Source organism: Leptonotus elevatus, chromosome 1, assembly GCF_054856555.1.
Source record: "Leptonotus elevatus isolate MCC_2025b chromosome 1, RoL_Lele_1.0, whole genome shotgun sequence".
Classification (NCBI taxonomy): domain Eukaryota; kingdom Metazoa; phylum Chordata; class Actinopteri; order Syngnathiformes; family Syngnathidae; genus Leptonotus; species Leptonotus elevatus.
Genome location: NC_141239.1, coordinates 2,023,486 through 2,036,595, shown reverse-complemented (window position 1 = coordinate 2,036,595; position 13,110 = coordinate 2,023,486). Strand labels below are relative to the sequence as shown.

Genomic DNA, 13,110 nt, shown 5'->3' with positions numbered 1-13,110 from the left:
TACGAACGCCTCGCATCTGCCGAGTGGCTTGTGTGTGATGTGCAGTATATTTATGACTGCGGCCAGCAAAACAACAACAAATTGAGCCATTATAAATGGTTGAGCGGCAATTGTGCCCGCCTCCCCCCCCCCCCCCCCCCTCCCCTCCCCCTGACAGTTAAACAGAGGGGAGCGATAGGCCAATGTAATCCCATGGGAGCGCCTTGTTTGTGCATGGGTGCCCTTTATAACCCCAACACCCCATCCGACCCCCCCGCATACACGCCCACCTCCATATTGAACACACAGAATGGAACACGGTGCTCCTCCGCAACGTCCCCCGATTATCCCGCCGCCTTCGTCCGCCAGCAGCACCTGAGCATGAATATGCGTTGCCCTTAAGTGCTGCATGTATGTAAATGGCAGACAAAAACGTGGAATGGATTCATAAAGATGTACGTTGCAGTGGCTGTGTCTAATGCGAGGGGGGGGGGGGGGCATTCCCAGATATTTTTTTTTGGGGGGGGGGGGGGGTGAAGACAGCTGCTGTGTAGGTCTTCTTCAGCTGCGAAATTCAATGCGAACACGCTTACCAGCGATCCCTGCACCAAACGCGGTGCCAGGTGCAACGCCGGCTTGCTGGCTGTAAACGCCATTTTCGCCAAAACACTGCAAGAGAAGACGACACAAAGTTGAGGGATTCAAGTATAAAAAAACGTAACCACAAACGCATCGGCCGCAGACCACCGCAACGGATCCCACTTGACGTTTCCTGCATTCCAATAGGCGAGTGGATGAAAAGCAAAAATGTAGGCCTACCTAAAGCGAAAAGATGATCAAGCAAACTTGATCTAAATGACATTTAATGAGCTCGGCTGCGGAATGACGGCGTACTACTGCTGCTGTCTGCTTACATACACTGTCTATAAGTAGTTTAATTAACTTGCCACCTGGTGTCCTCATTGTGAGAACGACTCACAAGAGACTCAGCCGCCACATCCAAAACATCAACACCAAAGAAAAACCTCATTCTTACTGTCAATTATATTTTCAACACGTGCTTATTTTAATATGCGTTAGCTATATTTAATCAAGGATGTCCCCGATCACATTATTTTTTTTGCACCTGACTCCGAGAGTCATGTGATTTTGAGTAACTGATAATACTGAGTTCTGATCCGATACCTTGGCAAAGCGATAAGAAAACAGACAGCAAAAAAACTAACTTCCTCAACTGTGTTGATTTATTTATTAAATAAAAGTAGCTCAAGGCCATCATGATAGCTTTTTTTTATATGGATATAAAATAATAATTAGTGCAGCTACGGTTCAAACCAAGTAAACAAATAAATCTGAGTACTCGTGGGGGACGTCTTTTTCTGCCTGTCGTCTTTTTCACGCCGCCACACAAACACAAAGTGTGAAATATATAACTACCGGTAAGCGTGAGTCTGATGGCTATTTTTTATTAGCGTGCGCCCATTTGAGCCATGACAAATTCAAATGCATCTGTACAAAGTTGCCAAGCGGTCAAAAATTAAGATGATACATTTTGACTGTCGTGAGAAAAAGATGTTACTCCACATTTGAACCCTAACCGCGTTAGAAAGATATAACATCACAAGTAGGCATTATCTTACTTTTCTTACCCACATGTGTGCAATGTTACTAACTGGAGATCATTCAGCTTTCATTTTTTATACCAGTTTTATTTATCTATCTGTCTATATGATACGTTTTGTGGTAAAGAAGTGCAATCATCGTTTATATGTCGTATCATCGCTTCATGAAACAGTGAAATGTAGAAAGTGGCAAAGCTACTGTTTTGTTTGTACGATTGTAATCGGCACTTCAGTTTGTGCCTTTTACTAATTTACAGCTGTCGCGAACGCTTACGAAACTGCACGTCAAAGTACTAATTAATTACAGGTTCTAAACTTACTACCTCATATTCATGCCCCATTTCCCTTTACCTTAGTATCCTTTTATGCATAAAATAGATCTGATATTGTTTTGCTTTAATAAAGATGAAATGTTGAAAAGTACATTAGAAAACGACTTGGAGAAAAAATAATCGCAAATCAAATGGCAATGTTTGGGGGGGGGGGATAGAAATGTTCAATAATCGTTCAGCCCTACTTTATAACTACTCAATCCTGAGCATAGACATGAAGCTGTTGTTTCGAACTGTAAATTATTTTATTTTTTTATACAGTCCAAGCATCAATCAAGCAAATCTAGTCAGTGGGAAACGCTTGGCATTTAATCAAGATCAATGCAATAAGTAAAATTTGCTCGTACCCTCCCCTGGCTGAATGATGGGCTGTTCTGCTCTCCGGACCCCCAAGGACCGGATCCGTTCCTCTCATCAACACCTGCAATATAGAGAAACACTGCTGGGTTAGGGGCCGGTAACATCATAACAAGCACAACAACTATGAAAAGGCATCTTTTGTCTGCTATTTAATAATCGCATGTTCAGAGGACGGTTCCGAGATTACGGAAAGCGCTGAAACCTTTTACCAGAAAGCTCTCGGTCACGCGCAGGGCGGCGTGAAGACGGCGTCGTCGCATGGATGAGAGCTGCGGGAAGTCTGAATAATCACCAGCCAATATGAGAGTCCCGGACCCGATTCCCTATATTCTTCACTGACCCATTCCACGTCTTTACGTTTTCCTGGCAGCAGCCATTAAATAGTCCGACATGGTCTAAATCTTATATAAGTGACACATGTTATGCCTGAACAGAACATTCTGGCACTCAAAGAGATGAATGTGTTTGAAACGAGCGATTTTAAAGGTTGCTCCCTGCCTGTCCTATTTCCCTTCAATCTCTTCTTCAACTACAACATACAATCTCTTGGGGAAAGCTCAAGCTTAATTGCGGGCTGATTTGCATAATTGTGCATATTAATGAAGCTTCACTCTATGAATATTCATATTTTTGGTTTTGTTGTCTAATTAAAAAGGGGAGCGGGATGATGATGGGGGGTGCGGAGGCGGTCTAGAATCATGACAGGATCAGCAGTATAACAGAATGATGGGTCCACAGTGCAGAGGGTGCTGTGACAACCGTGATCTATACACGCACGCACGCGCACGTGCGCGCGCGCACGCACACACGCACGCACGCAGGATAATTGAGGAAGAAGAATGCATTTGTTTCTATAGGTGACTGTGACCTGACAAGTCCGTCAACATTCAAGAAAGAGTGTGCGGTTCTGTTGCGACCTGACAAGGCCCAACCTAAAGACATAATAATTAAGTGGAAAGGCCAAAGACAATCTTTTGTTTTTCTACTCGGGATTGAAAACGTGATCGTCAAAGCTGCATTAAAAAAATTTTTTTTTAAAAACATTCCTATTTTCTCAAGTTGCTGCTACTCGTGCACATGCAGGCCACACGAAACAATCAGCTCGGAGCAGGTTACAGAAAAGCATATCATCCATGTCATGCTGTCAGCCATCTTCTGCTAATCACTTAACTCGTGTGAAATGTGAGTCACACACAGCCTGGAGAAAAGCGTGAATTGAATCAAAAATGGAATATCCGTCAGAAAAATCTCAATTCAATCTTTTCCGCTCAGCCCAAATATATACACACACTGTCAAGTGTTAACAGATATATATATATATATATATATATATATATATATATATATATATATATAAATATGTATATATATATATATATATAAATATGTATATATAAATATGTATATATATATATATAAATATGTATATATATATATATAAATATATATATATATATATAAATATATATATATAAATATGTATATATATATATATATAAATATGTATATATATATATATATAAATATGTATATATATATATATATAAATACGTATATATATATATATATATAAATATGTATATATATATATATATATATATAAATATGTATATATATATATATATATAAATATGTATATATATATATATATATACATATATATATATATATACATATATATATATATATATATATATACATATATATATACATATACATATATATATATATATATATATATATATACATATACATATATATATACATATATATATACATATATATATACATATATATATATACATATATATATACATATATATATACATATATATATATATATATATATATATATATATATATATAAATAATTTAAAAAAAATATATATATATATATAAAAGAAAATAATGCAAAGTAACGTTTTCCTGTGTCTCTAACAGGATCACACACTAAACTATGCATGTGATATCCTGGGAAAAAATTTTTTAAAGCACGTGACGGGGAAGCACAGACCACCTGAGGGATTATTCCATATTAACGAGATGTTGAATTCTAAATGTCAGTCTTTAGTCCAGCCCAAACAACAGATTTCACCATCTCATCATATCTCAGTAGCTCTCGAGAAGCTGCTCTGGTCCCTAATGTCTGGATCAGACTACAAGACTTAGTCCAGTTTATTGGCTATGACAAATGATTTTGCCGATCGGGCCAGACATATTTTGTGTGGGGAAAGACGGAAGCCATGATAGCGTGACATTACTCATGAGCAACGATTAGGTGCCTTACGACGGCAAAAATGAAATGCGTGTTTCTTTTTTTCGAGGGGGGAATCTTCCATGTTGTAACATATCAACGAGAACCATGTGACATAACACACCTTGATGCCGGCATGTAGGATTCTATCTTGATACTTGAGACGTTCAAATACATTATGGAGAAGTGAAAGAGGGATGTGTGATCAATGAAATTAAAAGAAAAACGGTTGGATTTACTGCAGCAACATCCCAGCACTTTTGATGTCGGGTGTGACCTCGTTTGCATAATGCTATGTAGCTAGCTATCTAGCTACATAGCCAGCTACATAATAAGTTGCCTTCTTGCTAGCAGGATTAATAATACAAGAACATTACCGAATGCTCTGTGTATGGACAGCTTGATAGCATACGCATTTTTTCTTCTGTTTCCCCCCCAAAATTAAACATCAATCAAAAGTAGCACCTTTATCGATGATTGTTGTTGTCGCCGCTATGGCAACACTTAATATCGGCTCGTGTTGAGTTGACACATTTTCCGGTCCCACCTCCCTTGGCAGCTTGATTTGACAAGATTAGCCTCATGACGGCAAGAGACATGATGTCATAATATACGTCCTGTCGCGTTGCCAGGCATGACTTTATGGCAGAAGTAATCTGACACAACTGCCGCCGCGAGAGTCCAAATTTGTACCGTGGTCTTATCCAGGCATTAGCCAAGAAGCTTTTGTTGTGTGGAACGCGTTGAGGAAAAGGCGTATATAGCGAGCAGCCACGTAATTGCATTCAGGTGCGCTTTGTAAACGAAAGTCAATGTGTTTGTCTTTTCTGTGCAGTATAAAAAAAAATGGATGACTAAGAAAATGAACATTTGTATTAGAATGCTTTCGATATCATACACCATAAGATCACAGTTGTCGTGATTCATTTTGTTTTGCTTATTCTTAGTGCTGACATGTTTTAATGAAAAGTTGTCTCTAAAAAGTCAAATAAGTTGAGTAAAATACATGCCAATATTTGATTCAAATAAAAAAAATTCATCACAACCGCAAGAAGTTATGGGATGATCAAGTATTGGTACACGGGATCAACAAGCACACAAATACAAGGACTTGTACTCGATCTGAAAAAAGCGCATCCCTAGAATATATGGCAAAAAAAATATTTAGAACGAGAAAATTGTGGTAAGTGCAGACTATCAAACAGACTGCAAACAAAATTGGACAAAGGATGAGTAACATCAGACTTTCTCTCTTTTTTTTTTTTTTTCATACCCCAATGCCCAACTCCTCCCCCCAGCATGCAACGCCCCTTCAGGCATGGCTAGTCTATAATTACACAGGAAGAGATACTGGAAACAGCCAGCAAGCCTGACTCACTGGCTTCGGGAGGACAACTCTTGCCATACATTGACCAGACTTGCAGACATGTTTTCAGCCTTAACACGAATACTGCCGCGGGCGCTTCTAATTCCGTTGCGTCTATGCACCTTCCTTCCTTCCCGCTGCAAAGTGAGTCACCCAGACACAAAGCATGAAGTCATATCCATGTCAAAACCTCAAGAGGGTTGAGGCTGTTAATGAAATACTGAACAATGTTCAGTAACACATGCCTGGTTGTTTTAACCTGCGAGTCACCAGAGACTTTGAAAACAGCCCCCCCGACGTGCCCCCCAACCCCCCAACGTATATCGACGGCATCTCATTTGCTTTTGTGTCATCAATATTTTTTTTTATAATATTTTAAATGTGTACATTTTTTGTACCGTGAACTGATAATACTTCATCTAAATGTGAAGCGGACACAAGAGTTGAACTTAAACTCATATACACGCGTCACACTTCTGCATTTCAGTCTCATAAAAGTGTCTAAAAATATATTTCCACAGACCAAAAAAAAAATGAAAGTGTACTTGAATGACTTGAGCTCGGTGGTTTCTCGAATCAGAGAAGATGAGAAATTCGCATACTGGTTTAGGGTTCCTGACCGAAGTCACAGCCACAGAAGTTGAATTTTCCACACGCCCTAAACCTCAACATGGTCGCCATACATAAATATAAAAAATAAAAAAAAATAAAAAAGAGCAATGATGATGACATTTCCGAATGAACAATACTGAGCTCTTTAAAAAAAAATAAATAAAAAAAAAAATTATATATATATATATGTATATAATGATAAAAAAAAAAAAAAAAAGAAAAAAAAAGAAAAAAATGGTCGCCATACATACGTAAGAAAAAGTCACAAGACTGTTTGCGGATATACTTTGAAATCACGCACGCCTGCTGAACGTTATTCTGAAATGATTCCTGGATGGAAACTGCGTGCACGAGTACTGCAAATCTCTACAGAGTTAGTCTAAAAAATATATATATGGACAAGCAAAAAAAATATTGTAAATGTGATGTGTTACTATTAGTGGTGGAACGGATCAGCGTTGATCCGTGGTCGGTTCGGCTCGGGCCCCGCGGTTTGGATCGCTGACGATCTTCAAAATAAAAGTTGGTTTACATTGATGGCAATGCAAATAGCCTTAGTGGACATTTACTTTGAAAGTGGCCCACGTAGCATGAGGGTAGCTTGACTTCCCCTTTTAAGACGTTCGTAGTTTTGATTGACATTAAAATTAACGCTATCCCGAACTCATGTTCTATCGCTAATTTTGGACTCTTAAGAAACCGCTAATGAATTACGCTGTCATTGTACGATACGGCAGAAGTCTCCGACGTAAGTGGCTACTGGCTAGCGTGCGGCTAGCTGTTAGCATTAAGTACGAGTTTGACAGCTGGTAACTGGCTTACTTGAATTCTTTGGTCAATATTCTGGACCAAGGACACTTTGTAATTCACACTCCGTGTTTAAAGGAAGGGAATGCACCTTAAATTACACTTTGATGAGATCTTTTCATTATAAAAAATAAAAAAAAATAAAAAAAGATAAATTGAACTTTGTCTTCATTTATTTTATAAAAACACTTTTGCCCATTAAAAAAGAAAAACATTCAACTCAAAATGTCAATCACAGCCATTTAGATTGAAGGAGCACAAGTTTAAGCCCTTAGTACTTTGTTATTTTACACATGTTTCATGTATAAAATGAGAATGTTTCTGCCTCATATTGCACTTAAAATTGTGTTCCTAAATCCTTAACGGCTATATTAGACATTTTGAATAGATTTGTAATTTAATTTAATGGGGGAAATCATTTTACAAAATAAATGAAGACAAAGTACTTTTTTTTTTTTTTGCTGATCCGAAAAACGATCCGATCCGTGGCTCAAATCTGTGATCCGATCCGAACCGTGCCTTTTGTGATCTGTTGCACCACTAATAACAGCTTAAAATGGCAAAACGAATAATTATGTGTAAAAATTGGCACACCAGCTTTCTTCGGTTGTCAGCAAGCAAAAGCCTCATTAAAGTGGCGATGTTTGAATTGCTGTGTAAAAATGTGTCCATGATAAAACTTTTCAATGTAAACATGAACACGAATCACCGACCAAATGGTTAATAAAAAAAAATAAAAAAAAGCAAAGCAAAGCAAAGCAACTACCTGCCTCGACAATGGATTGTAATTAGAACGGTGCATCATTCTGATGTCATGGGACATGAGTCACGGGCTGCCAATAGATTGATAACATCAGCATGCCCGCCATGTGTGTTGTGAGTTTGCAACTTGTCTTCACAAAAAAGCCAGTGGGTGAGCCTGACACGAATAGAGGAAACCCCCCCCAGTACTTGCAGGGATGTGATTTGACCAAAGTGAAATTATCTGAAAATTTAGCCGGGGGGTTTGGGGGGCCGCGGGCACTCAGCTCGGTCCAGAGCTCATGGGTTTTCCGTGTTTTTAAGTACTTTCAATGCACTCAGATGACAAAGAAATAGACAAAACGACAGCATAAATTTTCAATGTATATTGAACTATCCCATATAAAATTGCAGTTTTAGTCAACTCAAAATCAAAAAGTCACATTCAAAAACATTGGACTGCCTTTGCTTTTAAAACGTCTGAGAAATGAACAATGGCATACGCCTATGCCTTTATAACAAGCGCGTTTATTGGTCAACACTGAGACTTCAGCCAATCGCAAGATCCGTTTCATTTCAGTTACGGAAACACTAAAATGGAACGCTGTCGAGAGACGAAATCGGATTTTTTACCACTTAAAAAATTGTAACATTTTATTTTTGGAGATAAAAAAAGCGGAATTCCGCGAATTAGCGGAAAAATCACATCCCTGTACTTGTCTTCCATCCTAGCTTCAATATCCCTTTTCAATCCACCAACTACTGAAATGATAAGAGAACTGGAGGCAATAATTAAATCACAATACAAACGCAGACAGACCAAAGAATGAAGACATTTCATAGTACAGCAGTTGTCTTTCTTTTTTTTCTTTTTTTCTTTCATCGCATAATGCTCGTTGTACTATTTACCACACTTTGAAAATAATTGCCGTAGCAATCTGGTCTGGTTTGACTCTGAGGTTTCATGTACAGAGTAGCTTTGCAAAATTGGGAGAAGAATGCAGACTTTATCTTAAAACAATGTTATTACCTAAAACCTGAAACATTTCGACAAGCAAAACAGTTGCTCGGCAAACAAATGTCCATAATGTCCACTGTTTCCTGTGACCATAACAGAAAAACCTAAAAGTCGTATTGAAGACAGCAGAAGAGGGCAATGTTTTTTTTTCCCTCCCAGAGTCAACACAAGTGATTAATTGGCCTGTTCCCATCCAACCCCCGCCCGCCTCCGCCTTTGTGGCTTTCTTGATTGAATGGCAACAGCTGACAAGGTGATGGAAAGGACAAATGCAAGATTTGGATGAGGAAAAGACGACACGGGATCTACGTCATGTGAACTAATGTTGGGGATCGATCAAATAATGTGCAATTTAGAAAAGCCTGGAGAAACAGGAACTTTGTTTTTGTGGCATAAACTTTACTATAGTGGGGGGGTCGACGGTGGGCAGCAAGGACAGAAAGTTTAAGATGTTACAAGGCAAGGGACATTTACGCCCACCCAAGATAAAAATGTAATTACACTCGACGGAAATGTATTGCTTTAATGCTTCCTTTTTCCAAATAAAAGGCTTTTTTATTTGTGTTGATTGTCCCTCAAGACGTTGGGACTGTGCAAAAGTTAAAAGTTGATTTTGAACCTACCTGATCCCCCAAACTGGCTGCTGGCCAGTCTGACCGTTGGCCTATTCTTGCCATTTGAAACTGGAAGTTCGAACATCTGAAATGACAAGAATGGACACGAAAACAGCATTCAGAATAAATGCAAAACCGGAGACATCGAACCAACACATGCAATCGTCAACTCAGCAATGCTTGAAATTTGACCAATCCCTGGTTTACTATGAAGCTATACGTTTAATCCAAGGTTTTAATATCTTGAGAGAAATCTTACGGCGCTAAAGTCCAGCAAGTCGCTGAGTTCCTTGTCTGTCCCCACTGTCGTCATTCTCCGTTGCTGTTCGCTTGCTCGCCCTTTCAATCTCAGCAAGCCACTGCGGTCAGAGGGGAAAGAAAACATCAGGAAAATGTCGCCCATCACAAATCCTCATTCGCTAATGAACCGATTTGTGCGGAAAAACGTGCGTGCGCGGGAAATCTGTGATTCGTCAATATCTTCACACTTGAATTTTGCGCATATTCTGTGACCAAATTTTACGTTTTGAAGACGAATTACATGCCCCCCGTTATATATATTGTTCGTCGAAGTGGGTGGGTGTGGGGAAAAACGTTTTGGGGGGGGGGGGGGCATACTCACAGTTCGGCACCGACAGATTTGTCGACTGCACCTCCTTAAGTGAAAATCTGGATTAGATTTTTTCATCAAACACCCACAAATCAAGAAAATGAATCATGGATGTGTGCTACTCGGTAAATGTTGCATATTGTTCAATTGTAAATAAAAATAGATATATATATCTATATATTGTCATTTATCGAATGAGATATATTGTTGCAACTTCCTGCAACTACGTGGGCGTACTACAGGACTGCAGCTGGTTAGAGTGATAACTTCTTTTTTTTTTTTTTTAAGGAAAATGTGCCTAACATTACTACGAGTAGTTACAAAAAATTATCATATACTGCATACAATTACATCCCAATGTCAAAATAATTTCAATATAATCCAAGCTCTCACAATCGATGGAAAGGAACAGTTGATAAAATGGCACATTGCAGGATGTCATCAGAAATCATTCTTATGATGCCTCCCGACATCACATTGATTGAGAAGGAGAAACGCTGGCGAAAGTGAAGCTGGAACCCCACGACTGTCTTGTATTTTATTTTACAAAACCTCTTCAACCTCTTAAACCTGTTCAACTTCATCTTTGCATCTAAACAAACAGTTATGTTAATGGTCCTATTTTGATCCACCTCCTAAACAACTTTTACTGCTCAGCGCAAGACAAAATATGACATTTGATCAAGTAATGCCTTGAAAAGTACAAAGGCTGACCACGTTCAGACCAACAGGTATGAAGTGCGACGAGGTGGCGGGCGGGCGTGGCTCGGTGTGTCGTGACGGTCATTCAGTCAGTAACCAGAAGGTCGGTTGTTCCATCCCCGCTCTCTCTTCCTCAAATGATGTGGCCCTCGGGCAAGGCACTTCACACACATTAGCTCCAGTGCTACTCGCGCTGGTGTGTGGAAGGTGCGAACGTTTGGTGGTGGTCGGAGGGGCCGTAGGCGCACACTGGCAGCCACGCTTTCCGTCAGCCTGCCCCAGGGCGTATAGGATGGGTCGTTACTATAAAGACCAAGATTCCTTGCAAGTGCAAAAAAGCGAAAAGGAGACGAAGAAGAGGTTGTGAGCACAACGAAAAGCAATGCCCCGTTGATTCGAGGTATTCCGGTTATGAAAGGGGTACCCCCAAGGGGTTTATTCGGGTTTCTAAAACCCCGAATAAGAGCATATTTGTTTACATGGCCTTTCGAAACCCCTATAAATTGCCTATATTGGGGTTTTAAAAGGGTTATTGCCTGCATGTAAATGTAGTCACGGATGACATAGCGGGCGGTTTACTGTTCTTTTTGTTTTATGTTTAGTTTGACAGCGAACTTCAACTGGGAGTGGTACGAAAGAGTTTATAAGCCTCTTGTGAGTTTGCCACCACCATCTCGCGCTCATGTCTTACATTTATGCTTGCCAGTCATAGCAAAAATAATAAAAAAAATAATCTTAAAAATCGAAGTCAGCTACTTTTAAGTCGAGTCACCGCTGACTTTTCGTCATTGTTTTGGTACATCGACAGCAATAAGATGTAATGCGGTGTAATTTTGTGTGTCATTCTGAGAGAAAAAAAAAAAACTACAGTCACTGAAATCCCCTCTTCAGTAGTTAAAAGTTTGTGTTTTGAACATTTGCTGTGTGTAAAAAATTTTTTTTTAAACTGAGTGAAGAAATGTTAACGTATTTTCATCAAAACTGCAAGACAAGGACATTAAAAAGTATTGGCACTATCAGCAACTCGTACTCCATCTAAGTGATACTAGTGCATCCATAATATTCTTACAACTTATGCCAGATGGAAAAAAATATGTTTACAGCGATAAAGAACGACTGTATTGTTGAATTATGATACACCCAAGTATGTACATTGAAGGCATGCATGACGTTGCACTTGAACAATGACTTCAACTTTAAAAAAGGTATGGCAAAAAAAAAAAAAAAAAAAAGAATAGCCAAAGTGTATAAGGTACATGTTATTGCTTATATGCATTATGTTGCTGGAAATCATACAAAGACAGAATATCCGAGGGTCTTTTGTGGTCTGAGGTCAAAATGGGGGGGGGGGGGGGGGGGAGAGTTCTCTCCTAACAAATGGAAGTTGCTAACGCTTGAACACCCCCACAGCAGCCTGCCCACAACTGAGACAAGTTGGCCAGAAACAAGTGGGAACCCCCAACCCCCCCCCCCCCCCCCACATTTGACACAAGCAGCTAGTGTGTTGTTGGCTTTAGTAGTGCGGTTCGTGTTTACATGGAACACTTCCACGAGCGCGAACATCCCCAAACATCCGAGGAAAGAAAAAAGAAGCCCAAACCTGTTGCGGCGAAGGCGGACTCGACACAAAGAGCCGGTCAGCAAAGTTTCAACGGGGAATTTCAAAACGTGGCAAATACACAAAAGTAGCATTCGGGTTCTTAACACACGCGTGAAACCACATTCTACTTTAAAGAAGATTGTAGTAATAAAGTTTAGAGGGAATATTTTTACTGATGTTACTCGACATACTAAGCAGACATCAATATATGCGGGAGGGGGTGAAGGGGGGGGGGGGGGCTGCTAACTCGCCATGCTAATAAGCTGTAACGTAACGTTGAAGTGAAACAAAAGACTTTTCTTGAAATGTTACCCAAACATTGTCGTGGTCAAAACGCGTCAATCTTACTTAGCAGGTAAAACGAACATTCCGTTTCCTCTTGTGAAAATGCAACTTGGGACTAAAATGCGCTTAAAACTTGACTATCCTTCCCACAACACGGAGACAAGTACTGTCGAGTGAGCCCCCCCCCCCCCCCCCCCCAACCCACTAA

At 39.5% G+C, this 13,110-nt stretch overlaps 1 protein-coding gene across 11 annotated transcripts in view; it reads right to left on the bottom strand.

The window, feature by feature from the left end:
* The window catches only part of tcf3a (transcription factor 3a), a 39,282-nt gene that overhangs the window by 16,413 nt on the left and 9,759 nt on the right, over positions 1 to 13,110 (bottom strand). For all 11 annotated transcript variants that reach the window (XM_086071326.1, XM_086071321.1, XM_086071357.1 and 8 more), the window contains exons 2-5: positions 9,965 to 10,064; positions 9,715 to 9,790; positions 2,281 to 2,354; positions 573 to 648 (exon numbers count right to left, since the gene is read on the bottom strand). In XM_086071326.1, the coding sequence (XP_085927452.1) occupies positions 573 to 648; positions 2,281 to 2,354; positions 9,715 to 9,790; positions 9,965 to 10,064 (326 nt within the window). The remainder of the gene's footprint in view (positions 1 to 572; positions 649 to 2,280; positions 2,355 to 9,714; positions 9,791 to 9,964; positions 10,065 to 13,110) is intronic.